The following is a 17171-nucleotide window of genomic DNA, read 5'->3' on the forward strand; positions in this document are numbered from 1 at the left end:
CTTTATGTGATATTTATTAGAGGTACTGCAGAGTAAGTTCCTCTTCCCCAGCAAACCCCACTCTAGGTAGGGCCATCCTTCACAGGCTGACGAGGGGCTTCCCAAGTGTGCACTAAAGGTAGAGCTGGCAACGGTGTGCGAGAAGCTCTAAACCTCGGATGATCTTTCAGATCTTTCTCTCCTACTGTGTGCTTCCCAATGTCCTCGTATCTATTTTGAAAATCTTGGAGATTCACTGTCTGGAAGATCCTCAGACCCATCCGCTCCTTTTCATTCTTGCTGTGGCTACTGCTTCATCCAGGCCCCTCATTATACCTGCATCAGGACGGCATCTCCTTACTTGGTTCCTAACTCCAGTTTCTCCCCTCTTCAGTCCAGCCTATATTCATCTTTCTGAAATACAGCTCCCAGTGCGTCTCCCACCCCCAAATTACTCATCCTATAAAGTCAGACTCTCTGCTTTTCAAAACTGCTCATGGTCCAGCTCCAGCTTACCTTTCCAGTCCTTTCTCTCTCTACATACACCCAGTGCTCCGAGCAAACCTCATGCGTTCCTTTCTAGTCCCTCCTTCCTCATCTTTGCATCTCCAAGCTGTTCTCAAGGTCCAGCTCAAATGCCTTCTTGAAGCATTTTGAGCTCCTTAGAGATTTTTCTCTGCTGTCCCTCTGTCTCTTTAATGAAAAAACACCTCCAGTTATTTGTGTCTGTGTCTTCTCTCTCTCGGGTGATAAGTCCTCTAAAGATCTGTGTCTTTGTTTCTCCTTCTCTGACCATGGAGTTTTTGCCAACAGTAAACACTCACTATGTATTTTTTGAGTGATTGAAGAGGGAGGTCATTCTATTCACAGCCCAGTTGCTAATCCAATCCCAGTACTGAACGCTATCCTGCCATTTCTTAAGCAGTAAACCAAATTACTATTGATATTCCTTCAAGCTTTTGAGCATTTCTTTGTTAAAGGAATACAATTGACGTGAAATATAATGCCTTTGTTAGAAAATTGAAAACAGGATGACTTCAGAAATCTACAGTATTTTCCACTTCATTATATGTTATTTGGGGTCTAGTCTGTTGAGATTTACTTATAATGCTAGAAATTATAAGTGAATAAAATGTTATTTTTCTAAGAAATCATTGTTCTTAACCAAGCCATTAAAAAGGAATCAGATTCCAAAATCAAAGGCTTCTCAAATCACATAAAAACTCCAAAGATGATGTAAGGGAAACTGGGTTTTATTTTAACTATTTAATACTAGGGGGAAAAGCTTACCTCATTTCTTGTAGGCTGATCTCCATAAACGAGAGAAGGAGCTGAGTCTGGAGAAGGAGCAGAACAAGCGTCTGTGGGACCGAGACACGGGCAACAGCATCACCATCGACCACCTGCGGCGGGAGCTGGATGACAGGAACATGGAGGTGCAGCGCCTGGAAGCCCTCCTCAAGGCCATGAAGAGCGAGTGTCAGGGCCAGATGGAGCGGCAGGTCAGCAGGGCTGGGCGGCCCCTCCAGGGTCTCTCCCGGGAAAAATGCACTCTGTGTCTTACTGGTAGAGCTTTTGTTTAAAACGCGTGCGCCTAAAATAGCTCTAAAGTAGAGCTGTGGATTCTGTGAGCAAGTGATAAAGACCTGTTGTTTATTTCTATATTGTTAACCACTTGTTACATTAAAAACGTTAAGCTTTATCTCATTTTTGTACATTGTTGAGTAATGAAGCTCCCATCCAATTGCCTTTTCACTTTGGTCTAGAAATTGGAAACCTAATTAATTGCTTATTTCAGAAAAGCATCAAACCATGGGGAGATCTGGGGAACAGCAGGGTTGACGGTTTCCAACAGATGTTTTTTTTTTGTTTGTTTTTGTTTTTCCCTCAAAAGAAACTTTCCTCTCCTTTTCCCCCAGACTGACTAGGACTGATACCCATGCAGGATGGGTGGCCTCCATTTCAGTGCACCAGTGGTGAGATGTGGGATGCTTTATGAACAGCAGGGGACCTTCAGTACTGGAAGGGCATGGTTCCAGTGTCAGTAGTTACCACAGAGACCATGTGTAAAAACCAAAGAGTAAGATTCCCCAGCTGAGAGAGCAAACCAAAGGGCCTTGGCTTAGCCCCTGGCAAAGCCCTTTCTTTATTCTCTGGCCCAACCTGGCCAAGAATAAAGACGGAAGGAGTGATTGGAAGTTGGAATCTTACTCTTTTCCGCACAAGGACCAGAGAATGTATGTTGGATAAAAGCCATTATTCACTTTTCCCTCAGAAGCAGAATTAATGGGCAGGTTGCAGGGAAATAGAGCTGTTGTCTTCAATCCCACACTTCCCCCTATTGCCTGTTGTCCAAACTTAAATTGGTACAGAAAACATCCTCCGAGGAAACTTGCCAGACTCCTCCCCACCCTAGAAAACTTTTCTGGAGGAGCGTTATTACTTAATCAAGGCCTCTCCACGTTGGTCTAATTAACTCGTCAGTCTGTGATCTGTATGAAGTCTGATAGCAAAACCACCTGAAGCATTATCAGATTCATGATTTCATGTTTTTGAACTAATTTGTCGTATCTCTCAAGGCCTCTACCTCTGCCAAATCCATGAAATTTCTCTTCTTTAACAATCAGATGGCAGCAATTCAGGGAAAGAATGAAAGTCTAGAAAAAGTGTCCTCCTTGACTGCTCAGCTTGAATCCACCAAAGAGATGCTCCGCAAGGTAGTGGAAGAGTTGACAGCCAAGAAGATGACCCTGGAGAGCTCGGAGAGGACCGTGTCGGACCTGACGGCTTCCCTACAGGAGAAGGAGAGGGCCATCGAAGCCACCAATGCAGAGATCACGAAGCTGCGCTCCCGCGTGGACTTGAAGCTGCAGGAGCTGCAGCACCTGAAGAATGAAGGGGACCACCTCAGGAACGTGCAGACGGAGTGCGAGGCCCTCAGGCTGCAGATGGCAGAGAAGGACAGAGTGATCGAGATCCTGCGCCAGCAGATCGAAAACATCACGCAGCTGGTGGGCCAGCACGGCCGGACGGCAGGCGCCATGCAGGTGGAGAAAGCCCAGCTGGAGAAGGAGATCAACGACCGGAGGCTGGAGCTGCAGGAGGTCAAGGTCTGTGCGGGGTTCCGGGGTTTCCGGACTTGGCTGCTGGAATACCTTTTTCCCCTGGGTGAGGTTGACCTCATTTCCTGGAAGGAGGTTCTGTTGGACAGTTGTGGACACTCCAAAAGTGTTTGTGTCAGGGTGCAAATGTGTGTTTTTGTTAGAAAGGATCCATTCTTTTGTTAGACTTCAAAAGGAGTGGCCTCCAAATGGTGCAGAATTCCAGATTCAGAGAAAAATCAGAAAATGCAGCTTCTTTATGAAGCCTTTCCCAATCCCACAGTTTGAAGAAGTATCTTCTCCCTCTTCAGACAGACCTAAATTTGACCCCATCTCTCACCACTCAGTAACTGTAAAACACTGGACTGTTTGCTGAATGTTGGCTTCTATGTCTGTATACCAAACCAAAACCAAAAAACAAAACAAAAAACCCCAGAAGTTTATGGGGTTACTTGAGGCTTAAATGAGAAAATGTATATCAAGGACTTAGCTTGGTTCCTGGTCTGTAGAAGATGTTTAGATAATATTAGTTCCTTTCCCTGATTCCACACTTTGTTTATACCTGTTATAACCTGGATCACATTCTGTATTGCACTCTGTGTGTGTGTGTGTGTGTGTGTGTGTGTGTGTGTAAATAGTAGTGGCTCCTCTTCCCTGTAAGACTGCAGACTTCTTCAAGCAGGATACATATCTTATTCATCTTTGTATCTCTGCCCCATGACTTTGTGCCTTGCACCCAGCAGATGCTCAATGAATACTTATCAAAATTTAAAGCTACTGAAGGAATTTTTAAAAATTTGATTTCCTAAGCTTTATGTTACCTGTATCTGCCTGGTAACTAGTAGGAGACAAATCACATACAGCTTATTTTTTTCTTTCAACTTCTAACGTTTATTCAAAATTTGTGGTTTTCAGAGGCGGGGGAGGGAGGGGGAGGGGAAGTTGCTCCACTGCTTTGAGGTTTCTGCTCATCGGAGAGGCCTTTCCTGACCAGCTGTGTCTGGGTCCCCAAGACCACTTCCAGGTTCATCATTTACTAGGAGGACTCACAGGACTCAGCAGACAGTCATGCTCATGGATAGGATTTATTACGTTGGAAGCATCTAAAACAAAATTAGCAAAAGGAAAAAGCACGTGCAGGGTTTTTATATTGGGGGCTGGTCATATAGGCAAGGGAGCAGTCTCCCAAAAGGAAAGCAGGCCTTGAGCGTAAATCATTTTGTTTGCAGAACAGTTTAGGCACAGCGGGCCACTCTTACCCATTAGACTGGTGGGAACCCTCTCCAAATCCAGGCTTCCTGACCGGCCTGCAGGCTTTCAGAAGGGTAGCAGTCAGGCTGTCTTCCACATTCCAGCTTGGCTCAAGTAGCAACTCCTCCCCGTGTCATTCTCTACCCCCTCACCTTTTTATTCTTTTTGTTTGTTTGTTTGTCTGTTATTATTATCTGGCTGTTAAGTATTTGTTGTTGTCAGTCTGTCTTTCACTAGAATGTGAAAGCCCCAAGAGGACAGGGACATTGTTTTGTTTAAGGCTAGAGACGGCCAGGGCAGGGGAAGGACAGGGAGGCGCCTGAGCGCAGAGCTCAAGCAGGCACTCTAGGGCCTTGCCAGCCTCGCCCACTACGCTGTCACCACATGTAGAGCAGGCCTGGCGCAAAACAGGTGCTCAGTGCATTTTTTTGAATGAATGAATATATAGGACAGGAATAATGAAGGGTTGTGGCCAGTGATACTGGGAAATGACATCTAAGGTTAAAAGAAAGGTAAACTATTCCTTTTGTGTTTCCACTTAACTATTGCTGCTTTATAATAAAATATAAATTCGATATCCTGGAAAATAGTGAAAAAATATTAAATATTGGTAGGATATTAATATGATGCCAGTTCTAACTATATACATTTTTTTGTTTCTTACTCTGTTTTTTGTTTTTATACTTATATTTAGATTTTGAAAGATAAAAAAGATGCAAAGATACGGGAGCTGGAGGCCAGAGTGAGTGACTTGGAGCTGGAAAAAGTGAAACTGGTGAATGCAGGCTCTGAGCGGCTCCGTGCAGTGAAGGACATCAAACAAGAGAGAGATCATTTACTAAGTGAGGTGAAAACTAGTAGGAATGAGTTAAACAGTCTTACAGGTATGTTACTCTCGTTCAAATTCTGCTAAAGAATAGGAGTGCTCTCAGTGAGGTTCAGGGTGGATACTAGGACTGTTGCAAAAAAAATGATTCCTCTTCCCACATTACAAACATGGAAAATCGTGCTGCCCCAGTGGAGATATTTCATCACCAAATCCTGATTCTTCTCCTTGAAGTGCTTCTGTTTCTTGCACTTAGTAACCATTCACTTCAATCAGCCCTCAGAGTCTGTGAAATTCTCTACTGAGTTTCCAAGAGAAGGGTGAGGGAAATGAAAACTTTGAGTCTTTTGAGTCAAATAGCTTTGATTAGAAGTTTGATAATGAAGCAGCACGTGTGAATACTTATGCAAATTTATGCAAATGTATTAAAACAGAGAAACCCAAGGCCTTACATTTTAAAATGAAACACTCCTAGTTCACCATCAGTGTGGTATAGGTATCGTTTACGTCACACACACACCCCCAAGTGGTTCGTGGGCATTTACGTTGCCAGATGTTGGCAGGCCCGGAGACAACAGTGAGGCCCCGGGCTAGGTGGGAGCAGACCTGTGTAAACGGGTTATAGTACAGTGGGTGAGGCACAGTGGACGTGTGCTGGGTGCAGATGTAGCAGAGGGTGGAGAATCAGCCTCCGGTAGGAGGTGACATCTGTACTAAGTTTGATGGAGGAAAAGGAATTTGGCAGGTGAAAAAGAGGTAGAAGGGCAGTCCAGGCAGAGAGAACATTATGAGCAGAAGTGTGAAGGCATGAAATAATATAACGCGACCTCAGAAGTATTTGTGGGAGTAAAAGTGAAAGGAATGAGGACTAAGAAATGAGGCGGAATAGATAGGTAGAGCCAGACAGTGTGGGGCCAGCAAAGGTGTTAAATGAGAGATTGTTGTCATAAAATTTACGTTTTAGAAGGACAGTGTCAGCAGGTAAAAAGAAAGGCAAGCCTTAAGGGACAGAGGCCAGCCAGTTAAGGATTTTGCAGTGGTCCCAGGCAAAGATGATGAGAACTTGAACTGAGGCAGTGGCAGTGAGAATGAGAGGCGAGAAAAGAATTAAGGATATTTTTGGAGATTGAATCAATGGTACTTAATTATCATAGGGGCTGTATGTGTTTCAGGTTTTAAATTTGCAGTACAGGGAAAACAATGATACTAGCACCTGAGAGAAGGAAACCAGGAGGTGGGGGGGGCTTGCAGGCAGGAGGGCGAGACATGTAGTCAGTGGAGACCTTTGATTTGGGGGCACCAGGACATCCATGTGGAAATATCTGGATAGACAGAGTCAGATCTCAGCAGAGAGGTCTTGGTTCTTTTTGTTTCCTTTATATGTAAATCTGTCGATGACATATAAAAATATAAATATAAATAAATAGATAATTGAATAAGTGTGTGTGTATTCTTGTATATGAATGACGAATATCAGGTATTTTGATAGTTACTGGAGATGAAAAATCAGATAAGACACAAGGCAGCCTCAGGTTACTCATCATGTCATGGAGATTCCTCTACCTACAGATAGAGGTTCATCCACCTACTGTTGTGGTGGATATGACTATCTAAAAAGGCTCAAGATGAAATAGATGTGAGCCAATTACACCGGCTGGAAAAAAAGCAGTTATTGGTAAGAAAGGAAAAGAAGACCCACCCAAGCAAATTAAAAAAAGTTAGATCCCTAGAAATGTGTATGTACATCTAATTTCTGTAACAAATGATGATGTAACTAAATGGAGTTTCTTTCAGCTCTAAAATTCTGATCATTAATTACAAATAAAATACACTTTATAACAATGGCTTAGAAAAAAGTAACTGTCTATGATTGATTATTATGTTGTACAGAGGACTATGAAGTCTTAAAAAGGAATTTTCGAAACAAAAGTGAAGAAATGGAAACTACTACAAATAAGCTGAAGATGCAGTTAAAATCTGCACAGTCTGAGCTAGAACAAACAAGAAATACGTTAAAGTCAATGGAAGGATCTGATGGTCACGGTACGCTTTAGCAGATGTTTCTCCTTTTGTTTTTAATTCCCTAGGTCTGAATTTATTACAACACAAGCCCAGATACACTGTCTTTCACCTCTTCAGTGACATCAATGTGACATGATGTGAGAGACATACAAGAGTTGTCAGTGATGGGTGTTACGTAGCAAAAGTTCTCAGTTTTGTGGGGGGGATTGTCATGTGCTTAATTTAATCCTAAAGTATCTGAATCTTTCCTTTTCTGTAGCTATTTCAGTAATTTCTAACAGACCTCAACGTCCATAAATGCCAATTAATTGCTTTTAAGGAAGTGTTGATATAAATATAGGTTACAGATAATTTTCATTCAACCCCTTATTTTTCACGTGTTCATTATTTACATAAACTATGTATCTGTGGCTAATTGTCAGTTCCTGATTCCTTCTCTGAGATAAAAATGGAAAGGAGCCCTGGGACTTGAACTAATAGGATGAAGGGTCCCTTCTCACCACTTACACCTGTTCCCTTTTACCTTACTGCCCATATTAATTCAGAGAGAAAAGGTTAGTTGCTGTTTTGTATTATTCATATAATATTAAACTAAAGGCTACATTTTTCTATCTTAATGTTATATTTGTACTTGCTTCAGCAGCCTATGTACCAAAATTGGAATGATACTGAAAAGATTATCATGGCCCCTGCACCAAGGTGGCACACAGACTCTTAGAGCATCCATATTTTGTGTGGTTCTTAGAGGTTCAGCTCTTTCTTTTCTGGTTAACACCAAGAAAATGATGGGGCTTGGCAAGGGCACTCAGGAGGCCCTTTGGAGTCTGCTCCCTCCTCCCTCCTCCACCAGAAAGAGTCCTTTCCTCAGTGCCCTCCAGGCATCTCCAAAACTGCCCCAGTCACATTACAATTATTAAACTAAGCAGGTAATCCTGTATTTGCTGTTGAATATGTATTTTCATTGTTAAAATCATCTTAAAATTAAAAAGATTATCAAGAAAATTACCTTTGAAGGCCAGCTATGATCCACTTAATCAGACCAGAATTCTTCAGAGTGGTGAGCAAATGATGCCAGGCTTTTGATGTAATAAGTCAATGCACTGCGCCTGTACTAACCCTGTTTCTGACAGTTTAGCTATAGGAACTGCATCTTGTTACCAAGAAGTCAGACCTTTCATCCTTCAGTGGTTTGTTTTTAAAGAGTGGCAAGTTTGCTTTTTCTTCTTAACCTCTAAGCTGGACCTGGACCTGACTCAAAGTAGTGGCATTTTCAAACCTCTTTCTCAGCTGACTGTAAGAAACAACATAGGATCATCTGACTCTCCAAGCAAGGTTGAGCTTTATTTATCCTTCCAGTGGCCTGCCATGTCTTAAGTATTCAGTGTCTACTACCTGTCTAGAATATTCACCAGTTTTAATAAAATAATCACATATATGCTTATATTGTCAATTTGACCATTGAAACACTGAGTTCCAAGCACATGACAATATCCATGAGACTGGAAATTGAATGGTTTGTGATATCACTGGAATCTTTCAGAAGATCACTAATAGTAGTTTTGTGTGGTATTTTATACATGAATTTCTAGAAAAATTACTTCAGTAAAAATATTATATACATTATTTATTATATGACTATATATTTTTGTGTGTATATTTCCTATATGTGTAAGTGTGAATTTGGTCAGTGTTATTTACGTTGGATTTATGGCAAATTACGATGGTCAATGAAATTAATTACAGAAATCACGAAACATCATCTCATATATACATTTCTTGGCTCAAAATCTCTGAGTAATTGCTGAAAATTGTTATATCCCAAAATTGTGAAATCTGAAGGCCGTTTTAATGAACACTTCCTTGAAACTGGCCAGGTGCCTTGGTGGAATCTCACTTGTCACTTTCTCATAATGTTTGACCATCATATTATAGTCACCTTTCAAAATTTGGAAACTTTAAAAACTAAGGCACAGTTTGCTTCCTTTTTTTCCAGCTATGAAAGTGGCAATGGGGATGCAAAAGCAAATCACAGCTAAAAGAGGTCAGATAGATGCCCTTCAGAGCAAGATACAATTTTTGGAAGAGGCAATGACAAATGCAAACAAGGTAACTTTTTTAGAATGAGGCTAAATATTAACAAATATGTACGTACATTTGTGCATACCCGTCATCATATGGACTTATTTATTTCCTTTGTTTTTGCTCTTTCCTATTTTTTTCTCCCCTCCTTTTCTTTTATCCTAAATTTGCTCTTTTCTTGTTTTTCCATTATTTGCCTATTTGGAACCTAAAGCAGGGCTGACCCTCATCCTCCATGAGTGTACTTACGTTAAGAGGTCGCTGCTGCTATAATTAGAGACGCCTGCCCCCACTAAAGGAAGGCACTCATCAAAGCTCAATGACATTCCCTCAGACAGGAAGGAGGCAGCTTGAAAAGTTAATCCTTCTTTCCTTGTGCACCCTCTTCTACCTAACTAAGCAGAAAAGGAAAAATTATTGGCATCCAAAATGTGTTATTACAGTTGTGATACCCTATTTCCTTATTTATATTAAGCATTTTCTTTCTGAAATAATATATATTTAAAGAAATGTAGACTCAGTAAGTTCAGGTCTATATTTTAACTTGGCTGCTATGCATTTGTTTTTTCCTCCCTATTTCATGATGTTTTTTTAAAGGAATGAACTTGTATTAATGAAATTTTGTTGAACACCAAAGATTCTTCATAAGTTTATCAGCAAGTTCATTCTCATCACTGGACCATAGTGACTTTGAGGGTGGGAACTGTGAGTCCTATTTCTTTTTATGACAAAGGGTCTATAGTAGGCATTTGTGACATGAATATTCATCCTGGAAACAAAATAGAAAGCCCACAAAGCTTTTAAATAAATGCATCTTCTTTAAATCTCCTGTGTCATTTAAACAAGTTTCAATAGATTTGGTATATGGTTACCCAATCTCAGTTCACCATAACACTGTCTCTTTTTACTACAACATAGTTATTACGTATTTTGTAGGTTTTTTTCAAAGATCTATTAAGCCTAGAAAGAAGTAATAATACTAGTACAGATTAAAATGAGATAGTACATGGTAACAGTTCTAGCAGCTCCCAACTTCAACTCAGAAGCAATTAAATGGCATATGAATTAAACTATAGTTCAGATATTTATGTAATAGTTTTATATTTCCATCACACCTCAGCATCTACATCAGCATATTATTTCTGATATTTGCTTCTCTATAATTGTAGGAAAAGCATTTTCTAAAAGAAGAGAAGACAAAATTAAGCCAGGAATTGAGTACTGTTGTAACAGAGAAAAACAAGATGGCTGGAGAGCTAGAAGTCCTGAAATCTCAGGAACGCCGTTTGAAAGAAAAGGTTGCTAATATGGAAGTTGCTCTTGATAAGGTGGTTATTAGCTAAATATATTAAGTAGTTATCAACTAAATAGTTATTAACTAAGTAGAATCATTCTGGATGAAAGCCCTATGTTAATAGGAGCCAAATCTGTCAAATTATATTGTATCCCAGTCATGTCCTACAAGGAAAAACTTTATCTTATAGAGAAGGCTGAGCTTTAAAAACACAGTCGCAATGCATACTTTTTACAAAATTGTCTTTTTTCAGGCTAACACAGTCACAAGAACAGTGAGATATAAGAAGTCATATGCTCCTGGTATCCTTCATGGTCTGAATAATTAAAAATGCCACCAATCTAACTTACCATCAGGAAGGACTTGAATGCTAGGTAGAATACAGTCTATTAATATTATCAATGAAAAGATAAAGTGATGCTAATGTCTGGCACTTTGTGGGGTCCAGAAAGTACAGGCAGAAAACACAGCTTAAATCATGAGAAGGATATTTTTGTCATTGCCATTAGCTGTAGAGGAGTAAATCTCTTTTTGTGTCACCTGAAAACGCTGGAAGCCTAAAAATATACCAGAACTAGTCCTTTATTCTTGAAAAATCAGAGCCTTCATAGTGACAGAAAACAATCTGTGATTCCACCTATGCAAACTTAGATCTTAGAACATGATATACTGACTTGAATTTGAGTTATGGTTATCTTTATGCAGATGTGTTTACATTGCTGAAACTGTTTGCTCATTTCATCCTTAATTTTTCATTCTTTCGAGTGCTCTCCACATACTAAATGCCATGTAGATGCTGGGGATGCAGAGGATAAAGACATGGCCTCCACTTACTCTTTGTTTCCTGAATAAAACAGATAAATCAATAGATAAATGTAGTAAGAGTGTGCCAAGAATGGGGGATCTTTCCTTGAAGAGATCGTGACTGCATTTATAGGTTAATAAAATAAAACTGCATAAAGAATGGAGGACAAACCATATGTGGTTGCTTGATTGTAGGCATCTTTGCAGTTTGCAGAATGCCAAGACATAATACAACGTCAGGAACAAGAATCTGTGCGCCTAAAACTGCAACACACTTTGGATGTAAAAGTAAGGTCTTTTTTTTTTTTTTCATCATAAATAGTAGCTTAAGCAAAAATTATGCCTTTGTTTGATATACCTTTATATTTTCTTCATGTATTAGATACATTCAGGTGTACTTTTAACATTATCTGAGGTTAGCAATTAGAAAATCTGTACAAACATTGTTATACACTATACCTATCCTTTTCATATATAGTAACAAATTGAAGTACCATGCTTTATGTTAAGTTATAATGAGTGAGGGAAACACAGAAGTACCTACCTTGGGGAACTGGAGGTTTGCATACAGAAGGGGGTCAAGCAAGGCCTGAAGTGAGAGTATGTTTGGCTTGTTTGGAGCATAACAACCATGATGTAATTTGCATGACAAAACACATCTTCTTTAAAAATTGTACATTTACCACTGAAATATATGTTTGTTTTTTTGAGTGTATTTTAAAGTTGCATACATACTTTGAAGTCTCAATACTGGATACTTTCACAGGCAAGAGCACTCCTTAGGTGGGTGGATCTCATTCAGTAGTATGCCAGAACTAGGGTGGAATCTTGGCAAAGTTAGAATCCAGTGCATCCCATCCGAGACCTGTTTTCACATCTGAAGTACTTTTATCGATCAGAAGTGTGAAGGCATCTTCCTAAGGTCATGATTCTTCCCCAAAGAGTAACATACATCCAGAATCATCTTGCTTAATACTTTGGCTTAAAACTTTGTAGAAGTTCAATATGTAAGACTGAAATGATGTTTATAAAAGTACATTTTGATTTCACAGTTCTAAGTGTAGGTTGACAGTTATTTTGCTCACATATATATTGTCTTCCAGGAACTTCAGGGCCCTGGATACACTTCAAATTCTTCTGTGAAACCACGCCTTCTGCAGTCGTCATCTGCTGCCCGTTCCCATTCTAATGTACCATCTTCCCAGTCTACAGCCAGCTTCCTGTCTCATGTAAGTACCTAGTCGTGTAGTCCATGATGCAAATGGGATACTATGTAAATAATTTTAAGTTGAGAAGAATATCATTTAAAAATACATCTATAGTTGTGACATTCTCAGTTTCTCAATTTTAGATTTAAATAGACGAGATGAACAAAAAAGTTTTCTTCCCTGTTTGGTGTTTTCTCTGGAAAAACGAACATGAAATACTCAGGATTAATGTTAACAATAGTTGTTAAAGTAAATTATTTAATAGCCTATATTCATTATTTTCCATCATAAGCATTTTCAGATTACAAAGCAAATGTTGAGATGGCTAAAATAAACATCACTTCAAATGCCAAAGGCAAATTATTGGGACATTTAGTACTCTACCAGGATGAAAATGATTTGCTATATATTGTCTCTTCATGAACTATATGTGAACTTGTTTATAGTATAAAGATTATTACTCTTAAAACATTTTTACTCTCTTTAGTTGAAATATTAGAGGCTTTGGTGTGTGATAACTCCATTATCTGAATCTCCTATGGACTTGTGATCATTGTTTCTCTTTGTTTGTAGCCATATTTTTGTCTAGTCTTTTTGGTTTCTGTTTTTCAAGACCTTATTTTTTAGAGGAGTTTCAAATTCACACCAAAATTGAGAGGAAGGTACAGAGATTTCCCGTATACTCCCTGTCCCTATGTGAGCACAGTCTCCCCATTATTAACATCACTCACCAGAATGATACATGTGTTATCGAGGATGAACCTACATTGACACATCATAATTGCCTGAAGTCCATAGTTTGCCTTGGGGTTTGCTCTTGGTGTACATTCAGTGAGTTTGGACAAATGTTTATACATATGTCATTATTGACATTATCCATCATTATCGTATGCTACAGGGTGTTTTCACAGCCCTAAAAATCCTCTGTGCTCTGCCTGTTGATCCTTCCCCCCATTCTACCCCTGGCAACCGCTGACCTTTTTATTGTCTCCTACTTTTACCTTTTTCAAAATGTTGTTGAGTTGGAATGATACAGTATGTAGCCTTTTCAGATTGACTTCTTTCACTTAAGTAAATATGCATTTAAGTTTCCTCCATGTCTTTTCATGGCTTGATAGTTCATTTCTTTTTAGCACTGAATAGTAGTTTATTGTCTGGATGTACCATGGCTTATATGTTCATCTACTGAGGGCATCTCAGCTGCTTCCAAGTTTTGGTAATTGTGAATAAAGCTGCTGTAAACATCTATGTGCAGGTTTTTGTGTGGACATGTTTTCAACTCCCTTGGGGTAAATATCAAGAGCATGCAACCCATGCTTGCTGGGTCATATAGTAAGAATGTGTTTAATTTTGTCAGAAACTACCAAACTGTCTTCCCAAGTGGCTGTACCACTTTGCACGCCCACCAGCAATGAATGAGAGTTCCTATTGTTACAGAGCTCGCCAGCATTTGATGTTGTCAGTGTTTTGGATTTTGGAGATTCTAATAAAGGTAGTGGTATCTCATTGTTGTTTTAATTTTGCATTTCCCTGATGGCATATGCTGTAGAGCATCTTTCCATATGCTGTTTAGTATCTGTATATGTTTGGTAAGGTGTCTGTTAAGGTGTTTGGACCATTCTTTAATCATTTGCTTCCTTTTTAAATAATTGACTTCTGAACATTGGCTGTGAAAAATTACAGAGATAATTTTGGATTCTAGATGATATTTTTTTTCTTCATAGAAAGAAGGATTTGTATTTGCTTCTCAATGGTAGCTAAATTAAGAACACTAACAGTCCCGTGTCACCTTAATTCATCTGAGGATTGAGATTATTTGGATTAAGGCTTTTATCCCAAAGCCTGAGGTTTACCTATTATTCTCCACTTCTTTGATACAGCTCCAGTTTTTATCCCTCTAACTTTTTGATTCTGCTAAAAGTTCATTTCACCCATTCAGCCTTTCAACTGCTTCTTTTAGAATTGACAAATGCTTCAGCAGAAAATGGCCCCAAATGCCTCCAATCTCTGGATTTGCTTTTGTTCCAGGTGTTGGCTCCATAATTCTTTACTGCATTAGTAACTCTCTAATGTTGTCAGGAAGACTTAAAAATTTTGTGTACTTTTCTAGTGAATTCTGAGCAGAAGGGTTGGTCTACCAGTACCAGAAGAAGAACTCTACTCATATTCCTTGCTCATACAATTTTAGATAGCACCTTGAACTTCTACAGAACATTAAAATGTAGCTTTCTTTTTATCACACACACATACACGTACACATTTCTTTTCCCTATTTAATTCCCTCTACATAATCGTATCATAAATTTTGGTTAAGTCACACTGAGTGTTCAAATTATTATGACTAAATGAATATTATTCACTAGCTGAACTATACAGTGAATTGTGACTATATTTACTTTTTGCCTTCAATTTAATAATTGTTTTACTCTGTTTAGTTTTCTAGATATCTAGAAATAATTATCCTTCAAAATCCTCTGGAAAAAAACTATATAACTTGTTGTATGAGCCAAGTGTAGGGGCAGAAAAGTTTTCTTTCTTTCCTTCTAAGTTCTTTGGCTGGTCTAATAATTAAATTGGCCTAAGAAGGATGAACAGAAGAAAAGCAAACTTAATTTGTATGTATGGGAGTTCCACAAAGACAGGGAGACTCGAGGCGAGTCAAGCACTTGGGGATTGTATGCCATCTTCAGCTAAGGAACGGGATGGGGCCTGGGCTTCAGAGGGGGAGGAAGGTCATTCACATGATGATAAGAAGATCTGGTGTTTGGTCATCAGATGTTTTCCCTGCCACGCAGGTAAGTCTTTCAGATAAAAATGTTATCTCTGGTAATAGCTCTCTTTCTGGTATAGCCTCCCTAACTAAATTCTTTAAGGCAGTTAAGGGGACAGTGAAAGTTTTTCCTGAGTCTGCTGGGTCTTTGTGAATGAGGATTATACCATTTCAGAGGTCCAAAGGCGTTAAAAATTATCCAATTGATTGCCCTAGTATTAATAGGTGAGAAAATGGTAGAACCAGAAAAATTGTATCATGTGATTTGATCCAAGCTTAAACACCTAAGACACACACATATAATTGACAGCTTGACATAGAAGAAGTATTTCAGATTAGTGTTTCAGATAAAGGCTATTTTAGCACATAAAAATAAAATAGTTTCCGGATGATATATTATATTTATATATCGGATTCCATACACATGCACTGTAATTTGTACTAGCTGTGTTTGATCTTTGTCACTGAAGTACCCATGATGTGAGCAGGATTTTCAGCAAGACTTTATAGCTTTCATCTTGCTTTTTACTCACCCATTGTTAATATACAATATAAATAATATATTTATATTCTAAATAGTTTATTTATATTACATTTTTATTATAATCTTCTGACAGGAATATAAGTATTATAGGAGATGGATATGGTTAGCCATTCTCAAAATAGAGTAGTCTAATTCAAACTGAATGAGATCAAGCTTTTATTTTTAGCTTTTACATTTATCTTCTTTCTGTCTTTGGAGAATGGCAGCAGGACTAGTTGAGAAGCGCACACTCTCCTGAGACATTACTTATCTTACATCGTAACTCATAAGTTTGCCTGTAATGGACTCAAAGCCATTAGAGGGAACATTATTTGGAGAAGATAATGGTGCATTAGAGATATAATTTGTGATTTATGTTGAAAAGGAATCTAACTTAAAATGACTTCAGAGTCAAATGTAATAGGAAGCTAACCAAATCACAAAATAAACCTAAAATTTAACAACAGTATAAGCTTATATTCTTTCCCTGAAACCAAAAAGCTTGTAGAAGTTTTACTTGAAAATGTATGTCCCCTAGAAATAGCCTGTAAGTGTATCCTAAGAGTCAAAGATTAGAGTCAGGGAGAGCAGGGTCCTTGGTGGGCTCCAGTGACCTCAGGTGGAGCTTGTGTGTAGCTGTTTCTTTATCAGTCAAGGGTCATATGTAAAGAATGTTTCTAAATTGTTCATTTCCCAATTTCTGAAAGTGTATCTTGATCATGTTATAAATCAAAATATGTTCCATATGAATCAAACAGTAAAGCATTAAAAATGAATCAGTAAAAGTATTACAAGATTTATAAACATTTAAAGGAATGATTGATAATTTTGACTAAATGAAACTTCTTAAATCACAAAACTACCATAAACAAAAAATTAAAATTACAAACTGGAAAAATACTCCCAATAAATAAATGGTTAACGTATATAATATAGAGAGTTTTTACATTCCAGATGAAAATAGCATATACTCTAAAAGAAAAGTATACTAAAGATATGGATACAAAATTCACATAAATGCATATAGCCAATAAACATGAAAAATATTCATATTCTTTATAAACAAATAATAGTAACTATGTATTAAAGCAAAAACAAACTACCAATTTTGCCTATAAAATGGTCAGATGATAATGGGAAGGGCACGGCATAATGACCACTCTTGTATCATACCCTACTAATAAACATTGATATGACTTTTTGTTTTCATTTTTGCTTCTTAAGTTCACAATTTCCTTTTTTTCTTTTTAAATTAATAGACCTTAGTTTTAGAGAAGTTTTAGCCTTACATGAATTTGAGAAGAAAATATAGAG

The 17171-nt window shown here is 38.3% G+C and overlaps 1 protein-coding gene and 1 non-coding gene across 11 annotated transcripts in view; both read left to right on the top strand.

Moving 5' to 3' along the window:
• The window catches only part of CCDC158 (coiled-coil domain containing 158), a 69724-nt gene that overhangs the window by 32581 nt on the left and 19972 nt on the right, over positions 1–17171 (top strand). For 7 of the 10 annotated variants that reach the window (XM_032457608.1, XM_032457615.1, XM_032457568.1 and 4 more), the window contains 8 exons: positions 1284–1481; positions 2607–3089; positions 5026–5215; positions 7048–7200; positions 9173–9285; positions 10428–10586; positions 11552–11644; positions 12460–12585. In XM_032457608.1, coding sequence (XP_032313499.1) covers positions 1284–1481; positions 2607–3089; positions 5026–5215; positions 7048–7200; positions 9173–9285; positions 10428–10586; positions 11552–11644; positions 12460–12585 — 1515 coding nt within the window. The remainder of the gene's footprint in view (positions 1–1283; positions 1482–2606; positions 3090–5025; positions 5216–7047; positions 7201–9172; positions 9286–10427; positions 10587–11551; positions 11645–12459; positions 12586–17171) is intronic. The other 3 variants (XM_032457592.1, XM_032457622.1, XM_032457626.1) reach the window with 3 other exon arrangements.
• LOC116659349 lies at positions 7811–7914 on the top strand. Its single transcript, XR_004314700.1, has one exon. It is a non-coding gene; the product is annotated as a U6 spliceosomal RNA (small nuclear RNA).

The sequence above is a fragment of the Camelus ferus genome, chromosome 2 (genome assembly GCF_009834535.1).
Source record: "Camelus ferus isolate YT-003-E chromosome 2, BCGSAC_Cfer_1.0, whole genome shotgun sequence".
Taxonomy (NCBI): domain Eukaryota; kingdom Metazoa; phylum Chordata; class Mammalia; order Artiodactyla; family Camelidae; genus Camelus; species Camelus ferus.